The sequence below is a fragment of the Rhodofomes roseus genome (assembly GCF_022264815.1).
Source record: "Rhodofomes roseus strain CIRM-BRFM 1785 chromosome Unknown C8Q71scaffold_2, whole genome shotgun sequence".
In the NCBI taxonomy this organism is placed as follows: Eukaryota; Fungi; Basidiomycota; class Agaricomycetes; order Polyporales; family Fomitopsidaceae; genus Rhodofomes; species Rhodofomes roseus.
Genome location: NW_025952958.1, coordinates 2,187,481 through 2,205,083, shown reverse-complemented (window position 1 = coordinate 2,205,083; position 17,603 = coordinate 2,187,481). Strand labels below are relative to the sequence as shown.

The following is a 17,603-nucleotide window of genomic DNA, read 5'->3' as shown; positions in this document are numbered from 1 at the left end:
TACTGATACACTAGGATTACAAGTCGTCCCACTGTAACGAACACCGTTTACTGCGTTTCTCAAGGTACTCATCCCCTGTTGAGAGTATTACCCGCGCCCTTGGGATGGGTATCCGTGTACTGTGCCCATTTCTCATCCTTCTGGCGTTTCTCCTCCTCCTTCTCTTCCCCAAATAACGCGCCATCCTGTTCAGAGTCGAGGGCAAGCTGCTCCTTAGTTGTGAGACGCGCCTCGGATGCAGGGCTGAAAATCAGACGTCAATCTGAATGCGAATCGTCTATCCGGTACGTGAGTGTACTTACCCTCCTCCTGTGATGATGTTCCCGCGCTGCTGCTCCAGCTCAAGGTATTCATCGATGGTCATAGTAGGAAGGCGGTGATCAGGATGGAAGACCTGCTGGCGGAGCTGCTCGCGATTGGGTGATGACGGCAGGATCGTGAACGGTCGTAGAGGCTTGGGTGTGTGGATGAGCATGCAACGGTCGGTTCAATACGTTGGTAACTACCTTTCCACTTGAATCGGTTAGCGGACCTTTCCCGTCGGGCCCACCTTGCGGTAGAGGTGCGTCCAGCCTCCACATGTCGTTGTTTTCTCGGTCCTTCGAGCGACGAGGATCATCGGAGGCTTCCAGAGGGCGAGACGGTGCGCTACGGAGGAGTCGAATTTCTTGTTCAAGGCTTTGAAGCTGAGCATGCGCTTGGCCATAGGTGAGGCGCAAGAGGAGCAGAGTTGCCTCTCGAAGAATGTCTTCCGTATCGTCATCGTCGTCGTCATCATCAAGCCCAGACGGCTTTACCGATGAATCAGGGAGTAATGAAGCAATGAGCTCGAGGTCGGAAGATGGCTCGCTAACGGGCGCTCCATGATTGCGACGTTTGCGCACTTCCTGTATGTAGGTTCAGCAGATCGTCGCCACATGGTGATGCAGAGTATACCTGTATCCTTGTCTTGATCTCCTTCTCCTTCTGGTACTGCTTGATCTTCAGCTCCCTTCGCTTCTGAGCATCTGCGACTGACGAGGCCGGTTGGGTGTACAGCGCCTTCTCCGGCTCGGGCACGATACCATACGTCTCGAGACTCGAGAGGAAAGTACGATACAATCGCTTTGTGGAACATCAGAGAAAATTTTGCTTTATGAGCATAACGGCTCACCTGTGAATATACAGCGCGGTCCAACCTCTCTTCCGGATCCACGGTCCTCACACGACCAAGGGCTTCCGCCAGTGCATATGGCACGAGCAGATACACCAAGTCTTTGGTCGCTATGTCCTCAAGGAGTTCGTTTTCACTGAAGAGAGACAGCGCAGTAGTGCGCAATTGCAGGGTCCGCAAGTCAGCGACAGTAGACCGGACGAGTTCCTGCAGCCTGGCGTGGGTGAGTTCATGGAGAGGGCTCTGACATGTGCACTCACCTGAGTCTCGTCCTGCACTGTAGGCATATTCGTTGCCTTTCCAATCGCACTGAGTGCGCGGTGAAATAGAGTTGAGAGCGGGATGTCAGACATGGTGGTTGGTGACAAGAGGCAGACTGAGACTGCCGCCCGCTTTCCTGGCGTTGCGTTAGATCGTAATCTGGAAGGCCCTCAGATCACGTGCACCGTGTCGCGTTCTGCGGCTTCGCGTCGGACGGGCGCTTTCCGCATTCTAGCCTCGACGCGTCCCAGTCGCGTCCGTGCGTTCGCGTTCGCGCTACCATCGACTGCCGAATCTTCCCCGACGCGCTGTGCTCGAGACAATGAAACGTGCTCCGGACGCTGACGCTCCGGCTCCCGCCAAACGCAGGCGTGCCTCGCCTAAACGCGGCGATGACCTCTCAAGCGACGCAACATTCTCCGACACCAGCTACGAGTCAAGCGGAGAGGACATTCTTCGTGACGGATTGCGCCCTGATCGATACGTCTCCGGGACTGTACACATGAGGTGGCCACCTGTAGGTAACCGCATGATGCTCATCCTGAAGACATCCACTGGGTTGAAAGTCGGCATCACGTTCACGGGCAAGTGCGCTCCATACTTCGCATCGCTCGCATGCGACTTCCGCGACCAAGTGAAGATTCGAAGTCACGGTGCCGCGATCACGCAAACGGAGCAGAATGTCTCACTGTCTCTCCTCTACGAACGAGGCGCGTCGTTAATGTTCGTCAAAACGCGTAACAACGCACGGGATGGCCAAGTCGTTGACACGTGGAGTCGTAAGCATATTCCATCGTTGAATTTGTGCCAGAACTCACCACGGACGCTCTCATGTGTACTCGTGTAAAAGTCGACAAGGACTTCGTGCAGCCGTCGCAGGTCAACGGCGATGATTGGTACAGCACTCCACGGCCAGGGCTACAGCCCACCGATATTGTGGGCCACAATGATGCTATGAATGCTGAAGCAATCATTCCCAGAAAAGGGGCGAATGACGACACCGTTGCTCCGTCTCGCGAAGTGGTCACGTCGCGCCTGGCTGCTTCCACTAGTGGGTTTTCACCTTCTGTGCAGCTCGCAGCCACTAGGAGGTCTACTTCTACTGTCAAACCAGTACAACCCAGCGCCAACGCCAAAGTAGAAGTCGATGCACGTAGTGCTGCCGACAAATCGAGCAGTAGATCTGACGGAGCTACCGCAGTTACTTCTGGAGCGTTGCCATCAAAGGATAGCCCAAGGCCTGAGGCAGGCACAGCGCAACCTCCTCCAACCGGGAATGTTCCTCGGCCTGATAAACTGGCTTCCAAAGTAGCCTCGCGCGATGCTTTCAACGGCCCCTCGCGGCCAGCAGAGAATCAATCACACCAAAAGGACAATGCGACGGCTCCCTTCAGCAAAAAGGCAGAGAAGGCGCGTCTACGCAAGCTCAAGAAGCAATCGCGAGCATCTGGTCAGGAACAGCCGCAAGCACAGTCTGAAAGGTCTTCGCCATCTTCGACTACGCGGCCAAGTCATGGTTCTTCGGGAAGTGCTCCTCCACAGATAGATATTGCTCAAGCGCAGCCAGTAGAGCCTACCGGCGAACGGCAAGCTATCCCCATGAAGGCTACAGAAACTAAACGACCAGTCAGGGAGGGAAAGCCAAGGAGCACTTCCACCATGCCAGAACCCTCTGTCCTTAATCGTGCTGGCACTGCAGCTCTTCAAGAAGCTGCGATAACGCGCGGTCCTTCAGAACAAGGTCCTAGCACCCCCAAATCGAAGCCTCTGGAACTGTCCCCCAGATCGGTGCCCTCAGTCGCCTCTACCCGTGTTACCCCAAAGAGAGAAACCGCGGATGCTTCGCCACTGTACCGCGTGGGGTTCCGCAGTGAATACGTACGCGAGGAACTGCCACCCCTTGACATGTTTGTCTAACATCTCATCCCTAGGCATATTACACGCCCCTGGCTAAAGTAGAGTCCAGAGGCAAGATGTATAACATTGCTGCCGTTGTCACTTCCGCGGGGTTAATCTCGCAAACCTACACCGGCGGTGAGTAACGTCGGTGAGGTAAGCGGTATAACTGATGTTCACTATGTCGCTATAGAGTCTAAGGCTGCGCTGAGTCTGACGGACCCGTCTGTACATGAAATCAATGATTTCCCGGTGAATCTGTTCGCCAAGGGAGCTGACCAACTACCGGAGCCCGCACGAGGAGATATACTTTTGATGCGGGGTATCCTGGTGAGCCCCTCCATCAATCGGTCGTTGTGACCTAGCGCTCAACTCGTATAACAGGGTGATTATTATGGGCGGAAATGTGGGACCGCTCCGTCGTACAAGGCATGGTCATGGGCTATTGTCGACCCACGCGCGCGGGAGTCGATACGGAAGAAAGGAGATATCAACTTCCAGCCTACTCCGTCCGAGTTGCAGCATTGCGCCGGACTCGGCGAGTGGTGGACATCCGTCGCCCCTGTACAAGACCTTGGGGTTATACACCAAATCAGGCCGATACGTACGGGCAGGATACATCGTCTTATCAGTGAAGCATCCCCGACTTGTGAGCCAGACGGTTACTTCGATTGCACCGTAGAGGCAAGCGACTCGTCTGTCTCCATAGACGCTTTAGTCTAACGGCCTACCACAGGTTTTGTACGGCCACGCGAACAACAACGGTATCTACAGTCTCTACGTGACGGACTACACGCAGAACCCCGCGATGGTGCCCCTAGAGAGAGACTGGTGTCCGCCTATGCTCTCCGATAAGGTCCTCAAGATGGAGCTCTTCCTCGAAGCCGCGATCAAGGGGCCGGAGCTCAAGGCGGGCGGATACTACTTCATCGGCAACTGTCGCATGAAGACGAGTACCGGAGGTCAGTTAGAGGCTACGTTCTCGCAGGTGAACAAGATGCGCAAGCTGGATGACGACGCCCTCGAAGATGAGCCCCGATTGGCTGCGTTATTGCAGTAAGCATGTCCCATCGCTTGCTGTGCGCTCGAGGTCGTTCATGATATGTAGACGCAAAGCGGAGTGGCAGGCGAAAGTCGAAGCCAATGGCGGCGCGCACGAGTTTCCTCATTTGCTCTTCGAAGAGACGGAGGAGAACAAGCATTTTCGCTGCACGGCAGAGGTATGAGCAAATCCCTTCTGTTCATCCATTCTCATCGAAAATTCGTCGCAAGGTGCTGTTCGTATCTACAAAGGACACATCGTGCTACTTGTACGTCACGGACTACACGCGTCGTGAAGATCTGGCCCCCGTCGCACCCACCGTGCCCCGAGCGCTCCAACTCAAGGACCGTATTGTCAAGATCGCTCTGCATGATGATCAAGCGGAGACAGGAAAGCAGCTAGAAGCGGGCGACTTCGTTGCTATTCGTAATCTGCGCCTGAGGCCTACTGGGTCGGAAAAGAAGCTGACAGGACGGCTGGGAGGGAGCCAGAGACTGTTGAGCAAGTTGCAAGTGAACAGCCCGAACGACCATGAGCTGAAGGTGCTAGTCATGTGAGCAGTTCTCGCGAAGTCAATAGCCGTGGCTTATGGTGTGGCTTCGTACATTCGATATAGGCGCAAAGAGGAGTTTGAGTCGAAGAAGAATGCCACGCATGCTGCGAAAGGAGGCCCCGAGGGCAGCAAACGCAAGAAGAAGGCCAATAGCATTCCCGAGAAGCCAATCGCCCCCGAGACCGGGGGGACAACTGTTTCGCCTCCGCCTGCAAGACCTGCCGACGCTTCCTGCCCTGCACCAACCGAACTAGTAGAGAACAGCAGCATCAAAGCAGTCAAGGAGAAGACTATTTGTCCCAACAAATTCCGCGTTCGCGCGCGGATTGTCGACTTCTATCCCCCGGAAATATCGAAGTTTACGACGCGAAAATGTACACAATGTCAAGACGAGTACGTCGTTGTGTCCTCATTTGTTCATGTAATGCACTAATGGCCTCAACAGGAGGTCGTCCACTCAGCGCGTTTGTCCCGTCTGCGACGATGCAATGGATCCCGACAACAAGACGTCAGTTCGTTCATACTGGTACTTCGCGCTTGAAGTACAGGATGAAGAGGAAGAACGCTTGCAGATTTTCTCCTGCGACGATCAGGTCGGCGATAGTCTTCGTCCCGATGGGAGTCTAGCCTAACACGCATCACTTCCTAGTGCTCAATCCTGAAGGGTTTGGACCCGGCAGACTTGGAGGGAGATGACAGGACCGTACAGGAACTTGCGGACCGTCTTCGACCTCTTTGTGGAGGCCTTCTTGAGATTCGCGCAGGAGTGCCGCAACGACGAGCGCAGGAGCTGCCTTTCGAGAGTCCCTGGCTATCCTTGGTGCTTGGCAGTTACGCGTCAGGGGACGAGGATGATCCTTCTGCCAGACAGTACATACTTCTGGAATGTACCGTGGCTGCATAGTATTCTGCTACATACCAATGCCTCTACGCTGCCCTCTCCCGTGCTGTGGCCAGGCCAAGTGGCTGTTGCGGGCGTGTTTTGCGTGCATCACATTGGCTGTGCCAATCAGCTGATGGACGGGCGCCTTCCCGTTATGGGCTGGGAGGAGAGAACGCGCCGGTGGCAGCAGCGACCACGTCGCTCTCTCCGTCTGGCTTCTCATCTTGCTTTCCCGCCCTCCCGACCAGGCGGATATGCGTCTCCCCTTTACTCTCATCCTCGCGCTCCTTGCTTATGACTCGGTCTTTGCGACGGCTGCAAAGCGCGACTACTCTACATACGACTACTATGTCCTGGAACATAATCCTCTCGCGGATGCTTCGCTGGCCGACTGCGCGAGTGCGCTAGGTGTCGAGATTATGGAGCGGGCTGGGGAGCTTCAAAACCACTGGCTCGTACGGGCCGAGAAAGACATCTCAGCACTGGACAAACGGCGAGCCGATCCGGTCATGCAGACACTCGAGGAAATCCAGTCTCGAGCATACTCAGCGTACTCCGCGAGGAGTCCGGACGCGTCTCATGCAAAACGGATAGCTTCTGCGGTGAGGTATCTCTCTCCGCAGACCCTTCGGCAGCGTGTAAAGCGTGCACCGCCTCCTCCGGTGGAGGACAGTGGTTTCCCGAACATCGCTGAAGTATCTCAGAAGATGGGTATCGCAGACCCAGAGTTCTCCCGACAGTGGCATATCGTCAACGAGAAGCATCCCAAGAACATGATGAACGTTTCGGGTCTATGGGAGATGGGTGTTACGGGCATAGGCGTCATTGCCGCCTTAGTAGACGACGGGTTGGATTACACTAGCGAAGATCTCGCACCGAACTTCGTAAGTGTCCAGACTCAACTCGATCGACCATCAAACTCATGCCTGCGAAGTATGCCTATGGTTCACATGACTTCAATGACCACACCGACCTGCCCACTCCCGTGCTGTCCAACGATCACCACGGTACTCGGTGCGCAGGACAAATAGCCGCGGCGAAGAACGACGTCTGTGGTGTCGGTATCGCGTACGACAGCAAAGTTGCCGGTCTGCGTATCCTGTCGGGCCCCATTGCCGACGTAGACGAGGCAGCCGCCTTGAACTATGACTTCCAGAACACGTCTATCTATTCGTGCAGCTGGGGACCGCCGGACGATGGCAGGTCCATGGAAGGGCAAAACTATCTCATCAGGAAAGCCATGGTGAACGGTATTCAGCATGGGCGTGAAGGCAAGGGGTCGATCTTCGTATTTGCCAGTGGCAATGGTGGGCGGACGGATGACCAATGTAACTTTGACGGTTACACGAACAGTATCTTCTCGGTTACTGTCGCCGCTGTGGACCACCAGGGTCTCCACCCCGACTATTCCGAGGCTTGTGCTGCCAACATGGTTGTAGCGTACTCGTCTGGCGGCGGAAATGCAATCGTGCGTATGGCAGATCCTTGCCCGTTTGCCGCTGCTGAAGCAATGTTCAGACTACCACTGACAGAGGTGCGAATAAATGCGCTCACACCCACGGCGGTACATCCGCTGCGGCGCCAAATGTGGCTGGTGTCTTTGCGTTGTTGTTGCAAGTGAGGTGCGATGCAATGACCCCCATTAGCTCCAAACGTATTCCTAATGTGTTGCCAGGCCCGACTTGACATGGCGTGATGTCCAGCATCTCTGCGTCAAGAGCGCGTTGAAGATCAATCCGGACGACCCTGACTGGGAGAAGACAGCATCCGGCAACTCCTTCAGTTACAAGTATGGCTACGGCGTCGTCGATGCCTACAAGCTCGTCGAGGTTGCACGCGACTGGCAGCTTGTCAAGCCTCAGGCTTTCGTCGAGATGCCTGCTATCCAGGTCAACAACGGATCGATGGACGTCTTCCAAAAGGCGGAGGGTGGTATCTCAATCGCCCCTGGAGGTGTCACGAGCGCCATGGCTGTCAGCCAAGCGCAGCTCGACAGTGATAACCTCGGGAAGCTGGAGCACATCACCGTCAAGGTCTGGATCACGCACTCGCGCAGAGGCGACGTCGAAGTCGAGCTCATCAGCCCGAACGGTGTACGCAGCATCCTTGCTGCGAGGCGCTACGGTGACTCTGCAACCACCGGCTATCCGGGGTGGACATTCATGACCGTCAAGCACTGGTAAGTGTATGTTCCTCCCGGCTGTTACCTGATCTGACCGCAGTGGTAGGGATGAGAACCCGGTCGGCACATGGACCCTCCGCGTCTCTGATCAGGCGAAGGAGGGTGAGTCGGGCGTGTTCCTCGGCTGGACCATGAACCTCTGGGGCTCCGTTGAGGATGCCACCAAGCCAGTCAAGATCTACGACGTACCCCACGTCGACACGGTCCTTGCTCCTGGTTCAACGGAGCACACATACCCGTCTACCATTATCTCTCTCCCTGCTGCGACCTCGACGCAGTACGCGAAGCCGACTGCCCACCTTCCCGGCGACCACGACACCTCCGAGGGTGATGCCAGCAAGCCTGCCTTCCCAGGTAGCGGTGGTAAGCCAGCCGGTGACGCACAAACATCGGCGACGAGCACACCAACGCCGGACGAAGGCTGGTTCGCGGACCTGTCTAACCTCATGACCAACCCGCTCTGGTTCTTCATCGCCGTCGGGGCTGTTCTAGCCTTCGGCATCTCCGCTGGTATCTACTTCTGGAGACGTCGTGTTCGCATGAGGCAGCACTACACCACGCTGCCTGCCAGTGACGACGTTGCGATGAGCTCTATCGGTGGCGGAGGCGGTGGGGCCGGAGGCCAGCGGACGAAGGAGCTGTACGATGCATTTGGCGAGGTTTCCGACGATGACGAAGGAGACGAGGAGACACGGTTACACGCTCGTGGTCCCTCTCCCGGCGTCAACCTACATACTGGATTCCTGGATGACGATCCGTCCACTGCAGGCATGACACCGGCACCCTACAGGGACGAGCCAGATCCCGCGACGGAGCGGAGCCATGAGCAAGGACATAGTCATGAGCGGGCTGAAAGTCCGGCAAGTGGAAGTGGCAGTGGAGATGGTAGCTGGGAGCATGCCTCGGAGACACGGTAGTCTCATTGTATGACACTCTCGGACTCTTACATGTGTTGTTGTTTATCGTCGTATTAATGTGGAAATGTGGTATTTATGTGCTACAGATCAGTACAGACAGCAGAGCGACCCTTCAAAAACACAGCAAGACAGGAAAGTACGCAAAATACAGCAACGAGTATCATTCGTCCATAGAATCGACGAAACGCAGTTTCGAGTTGTTAGCAACCCGGGTCCACACGTCCATGTCCTCATACTGTGGGGCAAGTTAGTCAGGTCGGCAAAAAGATACCAATTTGAGGATTTACCTGTACGATCGTCTCCATAAGCTGCGCCTCCGTGAAACCGCTTCTCAGCACACGAGCACGGATATCTATCATGGACAGTTCATCTGACTCTTCCTCGTCCGAGCTCTCCGGTTCATCATCGACGTCCATGTCGTTCTCGCCCCTGGCACCTTTTCTTGACCGCTTCGTCCTCCGCTTGCGGCGTTTGCTCTTGCCGCATGCTCTCCTGTCCGCCGCCATATCCTTAATGAGATGATAGATCTTGCTGGTGGCGGACCGATCCTGGTCCCGCTCCTCGTCTTCATCCTCGTTCAAGCTCTCCTTGCTCACCTCCATCAGTCGCAGCGCCTCATTCACGTCCTCGTGGTCTACCCGGTCTGAGAACCGCAGACGGCAGAGAGCTTGTGCAAGTCGCAGTACACCGAGCAGCGTACGCGCGGACGTGTACGTGTGCGACTTCTTCTGTTCCTCGTCGTCCTTGGACACCTTGCGTAGTCGAACATAGGACTCGACCACGTAGTTAGACACTTCTGGTGGGACCGTTGGTCTGTGTTGTCGGGCCAGTGCAATATAGTGGCTACGACAACATGAGGTCAGCTTCATTCAAGGTCCAGAATCGTGGACACGTACCGGACGAGGGTGGGATCGACTAGGTCGTAGTCTAGCTCTGGATGAGTGTTATACATATGCACATGGGTGACGTGCTGAGCGAGCCGTTCATCGTCGTCCCGCGTCGGTTTATCCAAGATCAGGAAGAGTAAGTCGAAACGCGACAGCAGGGCGGCCGGCAGATTGATGTTCTCGACTGGAGAGAGTTTCGGGTTGTACCTCCCGTACAGCGGATTTGCAGCTGCAAGAACCGATGTTCGTGCATTGAGTGTTGTGGAGATACCTGCTTTCGATATCGAGATCGTCTGCTGCTCCATCACTTCGTGAATGGCTGTCCGGTCGGATTCGTCCATCTTGTCGAACTCATCAATGCAGCAGATGCCATTATCGGCGAGAACCAAGGCGCCGCCCTCTACAAGCAAGTCAGTCGTCAGCATGGAGAGGACAAGCAACAACCTCACCGAGAACCATCTCGTCCGTAACAGGGTCTCGCATGACCGCCGCTGTGAGACCAACGCCGGAAGAACCCTTGCCAGTGGTGTACACTCCTCGCGGTGCGACTTTGGAGATGTACTTTAGCAGTTGCGATTTTGCCACACCCGGGTCTCCCATAAGACAGACATTGAGGTCGCCACGGATCTTCATACCATCTCCTAGCGTCTTCGTCACGCCGCCCACCATCAAGAGCAGTAACGCCTTCTTCACGTCCAGGTGACCGTAAATTTCTGGCGCGATGCTCTGGGCGAGCTTAATGTATAACTGTGGATCGTCCTTGAGCTGGATGATCTGTCGTTGGATCTCGGGTGTGATCTCCATCTCACTGTACTGCTTCTTCAGTTGGTGAATATGGTGCACCTCCAGGTACGTGTCTGTCAAGAGACCGGCGCGCACAGCTTGGAAACCGGTATACGGGATGGGTAGGAAGATGCCACCGAGGTGGACAACGTCACCGGGACTCGTTTGGCGGGTGAGGCTACCGTGGACATGTATTGTCATGGATCGCGGAATATGACCAACAGGCACTTGATCGGCCTGAAAACAACTCAGCACTGCGCGACCATGTGAGACGTACAACACACCATCTCCTGAATTTTGACTTCTTGGAAAGGGCTGAAGCGACATGCTCGTGTCTGCATATGCAGTGAGCCATGAATTCCGTTCTTTTTACACTCCGACTCGTTTTGGCAGTCGAAGATGGGCGTGAATTGCTTGCTAGAGACCTCCTGGAACGTCTCGGAGCCGCAGACATCGCATGTGTACGCATTGACCTTGAGCAGTGGTTTGACTTCCGACACACGCGTGACGATGCCACGGACAGTGATCAGCTTGCCCAAGTGCGTGCCCTTGACTTCACGCACGGCCATGGCGATATCTGAACGTAAAGGGCGGAAGTAGAGGTTGCTGAAGCAGCCGGTGAATGAAAGCAGCCAGACATGCGAAGGTAGACGCACTATCGTCGCAGTAGATGCTCTGGGAAGCCCGCCTGATTTCCCTCTAACCTCTCATTCCTCTCTCGTCGTTGATGTAGTATAACGTCAATGACCTCGTCGAATTCGCTGATGTCCTTGGTCGGGACCGGCATGAGGCCGTCGACAGCCTCGCTGAAGAGCATCACATATCGACGCGTATTGCGGATGATCCGTGAAACGAGTTCTGATACCGTCTTTTGATGCTGCGTTCAGAGTTAGCATGTATCCGAGCAACAGAGTTATTGTGGGCGTACCTCTGAGATGTCCTCAAGGTCTATGATCAACATTTCTTGTTCACGGTTCGCAATTCGTTGCTATGACGCAATCAGATTTTGGCATATGACGGGCAGAGCAGATGGGCAAGAGGAGGTCGAGAGCGAGGTGGCCCCAGTCCCTCCACATCGAGCGATGCGAACCTCAGGAGACTACGACATGTCTAAGACGCGTAAGAACCCCAAGAAGCACATTCCCATTGACTGCGCAACGATTGAGATACGAATGTCGTTGAGGGTGTCTCATGTGCGTTCCTTCCCTCCTTCGCGTCTCCAGAAGACTGTTCTCGACTCCCGACCTTCCCGAAGTAGAGGAACAAAGCATACTGAGCACGTACCAATTGCTCCATATACTTCAAATTCCTCCCAGGTATCGGTGCATCATCATCGTTGTTGATGTTGATGTCCGCAATACCGCGCGCGATGTCCTTGTCTTGACTGACGAAGGAGGACAGGAAGTCCTGGATTTTCCCTGCTGTGCATGAGTTTTCGTAACAAGAGCGGAACATAATAGCATACGTACCCTTCTCATCTTCATAGTCGACGTCTATGGTGACAACGGGGAGAGACATCGCGGCAATGTGGTCGAAGGCAGAGTCGAGCGCGAGGCGGAGGGTGACACTTGGGCGTGTGACGCGACGCGACGCGTTTGGTCACAGCGCGTCGCGTGGCCTGTCTGCAGAAATTCCAGGCGCTCAGAATCAGTGTGACTCTCAGACACAAGAGTGGTAGCATCACAACGATCCAAAGCGATGGATAGCGGAAACACAAAAACGATCGTACAAAACACGTAACACTGGATGACTATATACACATCTCGGCACCATGCTCTAACCAATGCAAAGCCTCCCGTGCCTTCTCCCTCACCTCGTCCTCCATCGAAAGGTTCAGACCCGCTGAGTACCTCGCTACCGGGCTCATGCTCATCGCACCTCCCGCATAGTCGCCAATATGCCGCAACGTCGAGTCAATACCGACATCATGCAGCGCCTTGTGACTGCGCGGGTTCGCCTTAACAAGCTCGAGGATGCAGCCGACGGCGGGTCGCCGGACCCCCACCTTGCTGTCCGTGAGACACTGCTTCAACGCCTCTAGGAGACGCGTGTTAGAGAGGATGTTGTCTTGACGCGTAGGACTGTTGGCGATGTTGGCCAGTACACATATTGCCTGTGACCCGCAGAGTTAGCGAACAAACATAACTTACTGGGACTCCCATCACGTACTTGGTGCAGAACGTCGTCGTTGTCCGACTGCATGCCCAGCGCCACAAGCCCCAGTACATCACAGCCTATCTCATGGAAGAGCAGTTCCACGTCGTCCGTGCCATCGGCTATGTGGCGCACGACATGGAAGGCTTGTTCTTGGACTGCAGGGTCTGGATCCATGAGCAGACTGTGCATGACATTGGGGTGAGCATCGGCCAATCGAAGGGACTGGTTGCAGGAAAACACTCACATCGCGAGGTTATCCCAACCGATGGCGTCCATGGTCCTACGTTTCAGATCCGAGGATGCATGGTATAGCAAGTTCTTGACTGCCCACAAGGCGTTCAAACGGAGGTTCGAGTCGCCTGAATGCAGTAGCTGCATCAGTCGCAGCAGCAGACCTTGGTCCAGCAGGACCTACAGTGACCTGTTATCAGACTGGGAAATATCCTCGACAATTCCACCACTCACATCGCGCAATGGCGAGCACTCGTTGACAAGGTTGCAAACGACAGAGGACGCGGCGAACGTGACTTGTCTATCCTCATCGTGCTTCTGGAACAGCCTGTATGCCGCCATGCCCACCCCACTATCGACGATGTTCGTACGGAGGACGGCGACAGATCGGCTGATCGAGCGCACGCATTGACATGCTGCGTACCGGACGCCGACGTGTGGATGCGCAAGCGACACCTGTATCGCTGGTACAAGCCCGAGTCCATCTGTCACTTCACAACGGATTTTGTCATGGAAGAGCGAGATGGCCGCAACGGCCATGAAGGCAGCCTAGTATGATTGTTATGGGAAGTCGGCTGGAGCCATCACAGCAAAGGGCACACCTCTCGGAGACAAGACACGCTCTCGAGCTCATCTTCTTGCCACTCGGGACTCTGGTCGGTTGGCGTGATGTCCTTGATGAGCTTCGCAAGTTTGTCAAGGGATCCCCGCTGTTCAGCAACTTCGCAGAGCTCCTTCTTGTCCTTTACGAGTCTATCTAGATAGATGTTGTGAGCAATCAGCTGCTCCCGTACGTCAGATCCCTCTTCTCACATAGTATGAAGGAAGCCTTAGTCCGTGTCTGCGGCGTTTCAGACTCAGACTCGATACAGTGGTTGACTGCGTACATCACAGTCAACACTGGTGAGTCGTCCACAGTCAGGGAGTGATTGCCGAAACCTGCCCGAACGATCTGCGTGGCGCTAACGAGACATCAGTGAGAAGAGTGCGAGCGAAATAAGATGGATCGTAGACTCCTCACCAATGACAGGCGGCCAGACGAACGTCAGTAACACGCGACCGACAGAATGAGAGGACGAGAGACAATGTTGCTGAACATACGGTGATCGTGAGCACACCACATAGTATCATAGAGCAGGTACGTACTCTCTCGCTCAGACGATGACTTTGCCAGACCTGCAGCAACTGTGGCGTTGTCTCGCGCTAGACATGCGATGGCACTGAGAACAGCTTCTTGCATCTGTAGATACAACATCGTCAACAAGGATAGCCAGAACAAACAACTGGTCTGTACCTTGGTGTCCTTCTTCTGCAGTAGAGCCGTCAGTTGTCTCGTCACCCAGGCCCCTTGTCTATTCGGCGATTTGGTGATGTCCAGCCTCTCCCATCCGCGTTTGCCTTTCACCTCTTTCATTCGCTCTACCGAGGGCAGCCATTCGGAAACGACAGTCTGATGTGCCTCGTTACGGATAGCGGATCCAAGCAGCTGTGCGATGGGTGTGCTGATCTGGAGTGAGGGGTCGGTTAGGAGTGGCAGGCAGATGTCCAGGATGTCAACCTGATGTCAACAATCAGCATTTTTTCGAGGACGATTCGGCGCTGCATCTGCATCTGTACATGCGCATAATCCAAGATGCTGCGACTAGCACCATTCACTTGTTGGCTCAGTCTCTAGATTGTGGCACCTACCTGGAAGAGGTAGTCAAGAGCCATTCTCGCTTCGTTCCGTACGTCGACCGGGGCGTCATGTCGTAGCCCCCATTGTGAAGGCCCTACAGCATCCGCGATGGCCACAGCAAGGGCTCGCAATCCACGGGCCAAGGCGGCCTTGAGCCTTGGAGACTCCGCCGGCTGGAAGACTGAGAGGGCATAAAGGAAAGCTTGGTGCGCATTGAACCTCAGGAGTGAGCGCAAGGAATCCGAGGAGCCTGTGCAAGTCAACAACGTAATCAGCGGTATACTGAACGAGACATACCGTACGACAGGGAAGCGATAACATGCGCCGCTTCTAAGCGGACTTCATTGTGCTCTGCTAGAGCGTGGGGATCCGCCGTGAAGAGTGGATTCCCGACGCATTCCACTAGTCTGGTATGCAGTCAATCAGCCGATACAAAGGCTCAGTGAGAAGTGGGCTTACGCAGCTATGAATGCTTCGTCGTGCGCCAAGGCGAGTTTGGCTGTTGGGTTGCCAATGACTGAGTTCTTTGCGCTCTTCAGGAGAGCGAGATTCACGGCATGGATAGTCATGATGGATAGATGATATGGGTGAGGCAATTGTTCATTGCAGACTTATGTACACAGATATACCCGGGCTAGAAGAGCCGCTTTGGCCTGTGTGTCGAAGGTGGTGGCTGAGGGTAAAAGCCACACGAGTGCTCGATCGGGCCGATGTACGCGCGGGAAAGCAGCTTGTCTCGATCGTGTCAGCAGCCTCGACGTCCCAGTCAAGCTTCCTCAAGCCTCTATATCCACTCGACTTGGCCAACTGGACACTCACGAGCAGCAATGGGTCAGAGCGACGATCTCTATGCCGTAGCAGGTATGCAGTCCATAACACAGTTGTTCCGGGTTCACCTTGAGCAATGATGTCACAATCTGACCACGGGCGGGTAGACTTCTGCTTGGTGCCAATGGGTACAGGAGAGTCGTCGGTCAGTATATGTTTCCATGTGCACCTAGCGAACATAGACTCACGCCGCATGCGCCTTTGAAACGCACGGATGCTCGTCTCTAGGTCGCTGAATATGTGGCCGAGTGCGTCAGGGTGCTCGAGAAGACCGGATTGAAGTTCAAGGTACGGGCTCCTGTCCGCTCGTACGGGTCTAAGGCTCATATAGAATTGCTGTGCAGATGCAGTAAGTGACCCATATTGGATGCCACACGTTGAGAATTCCGCTCAGATTGGCCTCCAGCGGATACGGAACCAATCTAGGTGAGACACGGCGGTGGCTGCAGCATCCACTGTCCTCATCGTCTCACATCGCAACTGCTTACAGAGGGCCCTTGGTCGGCGGTTATGCAAGCCATTCACGACTGCCACGCCGCAGTGCACGCAAAGGGTGCACCTCGCATCGCGACCGACATCCGGATTGGCACGCGGGTGGACAGGGAGATAGAACCTGGCACTGGTAACGATCACAAAGTGAAACGGGTTGAAGAGATCCTTGCGAAAGACCAAAAATCTTGATTGACGACGGGGAATCAAATCATGTTGGATGACAGGGATTTCACGAAACAAGATGGAGGCCGAGTAACACGAAGACCGCACATATCAAGGTGTTGAAACGCACTGGTAGTCGATCGACCCGACTCGTTCTCCCTTGGAGTCTCAACACACCGGTATGCGTACGTACAATGTGCAGAACGGCAGCACAATAACGGTTCCGAATCATGATCTAACACCGACATGATCTGGCTGGGTTCGTACGTCGTACAGCTCCGCTGAACCGCCAGTGGAGATGTATTTAAGGCCTCTGGTAAGTGTCACTGACGTTGTCGGATTCAAGTACTTAGCCAATTCGCAAACGAACGGTCGCGGAGGTATGCGTGTCAAAGGCAGGACCACTGTGTCCTTGATGATTTCACATGGACTCTACACGCCGCTGCTGTTGTGAACGTCGGAATAATGCCAGTCACGGTGCTGATACTGCTATCATAGCGTGGACTTAGTATTGTCATTGGTCGACCAGGGACATGGAGTTTGCACTGGCCATGCGATGTGCTTGGAAGAGGTTCTGACTCTCGTACCGGTACGTACTGTACACTTAGGCACTGCCATATGACTAGGCTAATGAATCTTCAGTCTCGCATCTCAGACTGTACTGAGAACATTCAACACTTCTGTTGTCCGCCTGAGTGAAATCCGGCGTCCATCTTTCGGTGTTCACAGACCCTACCGTTTGCAGGGGTACATGATACTAGGCATGGCCTGGCATGGCTAACAACGAACCAGCCTTGGCCGGTCCAAGTAGTTTCCTTGAAGCACCTTTCACTGTCGACCTCTCTTTCGACCTTTCTTATTACTTGGAAGCACAGTCTTCCATCTCATTACATTCAACACTTCGGGTCGCTCCTGCAACACGCAGCTGCTGTATCAGATATTCACTCAGCTTTTCATCGCCAGTCTTGCCTCCATTGCACTCGCTGCATCTGTTTATCTACGGAGTCCCCGTGCTGTCACTGTAAGTTTCATAACACCCTACTCGGCGGGAAGCATAGCTGACCTACTGTTGATGGTTCAGCGTAATTGGCACCTGTAGCGAGCCCCTCTGTGTCACGGAACGAGTAGATTACTGTACGTCTGTCCGTTGCAATTCCATCCGGCCGCACGGCCACGGTACAGCAATACTATGAACGCTGGCGTTACAAGTGTTCTTGGACTTCGGGTCCCACAGCCGTGCACGCGATCTCGGGACATTGTTTTGGGCTTGCTTGCAGGAGCGAATGGGTATCGGGTATCGCCCTCAAGATGTATGCCATGTAATGATCCTATTTGAGTAGATCAGGAGACTGAGACTGAGCCAGGCCACGTTAACGTTACTGGTTGGTGCTGGCAGTGGCACGGTATACGACTGGCAAGAGCTGGGCAAGAGCATAAGTCTGGTCTGACATAAGCACTTGAGTTCGAGAGGGGGTGCCTCGCTGAATCATGATTGACA

General features: G+C 54.7%; 6 protein-coding genes across 6 annotated transcripts; 3 read left to right on the top strand and 3 right to left on the bottom strand.

Annotated features, from left to right (window-relative positions):
* Positions 1 to 68: 68 nt before the first annotated feature.
* Positions 69 to 1,506, bottom strand: C8Q71DRAFT_853647 (TAP42-like protein; the record flags this gene model as incomplete). Its single annotated transcript, XM_047926965.1, has 6 exons — positions 69 to 243; positions 303 to 454; positions 507 to 887; positions 937 to 1,104; positions 1,154 to 1,360; positions 1,414 to 1,506. The coding sequence occupies 6 exons, from the start codon at positions 1,504 to 1,506 to the stop codon at positions 69 to 71; spliced, it is 1,176 nt and encodes a 391-aa protein (XP_047784206.1).
* A 143-nt stretch (positions 1,507 to 1,649) lies between these two features.
* On the top strand, positions 1,650 to 5,848 carry C8Q71DRAFT_237564 (uncharacterized protein). Its single transcript, XM_047917206.1, has 11 exons — positions 1,650 to 2,193; positions 2,265 to 3,292; positions 3,346 to 3,448; positions 3,504 to 3,640; positions 3,695 to 3,994; positions 4,047 to 4,366; positions 4,419 to 4,530; positions 4,583 to 4,905; positions 4,969 to 5,298; positions 5,351 to 5,498; positions 5,555 to 5,848. Exons 1-11 carry the CDS (start codon positions 1,737 to 1,739, stop codon positions 5,807 to 5,809), a joined length of 3,513 nt encoding a protein of 1,170 aa, XP_047784205.1. The 5' UTR covers positions 1,650 to 1,736; the 3' UTR covers positions 5,810 to 5,848.
* A 4-nt stretch (positions 5,849 to 5,852) lies between these two features.
* On the top strand, positions 5,853 to 9,013 carry C8Q71DRAFT_237559 (peptidase S8/S53 domain-containing protein). The gene is made up of 5 exons (XM_047917205.1): positions 5,853 to 6,672; positions 6,723 to 7,256; positions 7,307 to 7,410; positions 7,464 to 7,967; positions 8,017 to 9,013. Exons 1-5 carry the CDS (start codon positions 6,043 to 6,045, stop codon positions 8,885 to 8,887), a joined length of 2,643 nt encoding a protein of 880 aa, XP_047784204.1. The 5' UTR covers positions 5,853 to 6,042; the 3' UTR covers positions 8,888 to 9,013.
* On the bottom strand, positions 8,981 to 12,108 carry C8Q71DRAFT_828166 (MCM-domain-containing protein). The gene is made up of 9 exons (XM_047926324.1): positions 12,027 to 12,108; positions 11,842 to 11,975; positions 11,486 to 11,545; positions 11,214 to 11,434; positions 10,842 to 11,163; positions 10,224 to 10,794; positions 9,784 to 10,174; positions 9,175 to 9,730; positions 8,981 to 9,122 (listed from the first exon to the last, which is right to left on the bottom strand). The coding sequence occupies exons 1-9, from the start codon at positions 12,073 to 12,075 to the stop codon at positions 9,048 to 9,050; spliced, it is 2,379 nt and encodes a 792-aa protein (XP_047784203.1). The 5' UTR covers positions 12,076 to 12,108; the 3' UTR covers positions 8,981 to 9,047.
* A 124-nt stretch (positions 12,109 to 12,232) lies between these two features.
* Positions 12,233 to 15,307, bottom strand: C8Q71DRAFT_736157 (ARM repeat-containing protein). Its single transcript, XM_047922530.1, has 12 exons — positions 15,083 to 15,307; positions 14,921 to 15,030; positions 14,635 to 14,873; positions 14,240 to 14,503; positions 14,092 to 14,185; positions 13,967 to 14,036; positions 13,759 to 13,907; positions 13,548 to 13,702; positions 13,180 to 13,494; positions 12,959 to 13,125; positions 12,727 to 12,895; positions 12,233 to 12,670 (listed from the first exon to the last, which is right to left on the bottom strand). The coding sequence occupies exons 1-12, from the start codon at positions 15,190 to 15,192 to the stop codon at positions 12,308 to 12,310; spliced, it is 2,205 nt and encodes a 734-aa protein (XP_047784202.1). The 5' UTR covers positions 15,193 to 15,307; the 3' UTR covers positions 12,233 to 12,307.
* Positions 15,308 to 15,450: 143 nt separating this feature from the next.
* C8Q71DRAFT_794308 (uncharacterized protein) lies at positions 15,451 to 16,132 on the top strand (the record flags this gene model as incomplete). The annotated part of the gene is made up of 5 exons (XM_047925530.1): positions 15,451 to 15,484; positions 15,559 to 15,596; positions 15,680 to 15,759; positions 15,858 to 15,877; positions 15,942 to 16,132. The coding sequence occupies 5 exons, from the start codon at positions 15,451 to 15,453 to the stop codon at positions 16,130 to 16,132; spliced, it is 363 nt and encodes a 120-aa protein (XP_047784201.1).
* Between the last annotated feature and the right edge of the window lie 1,471 nt (positions 16,133 to 17,603).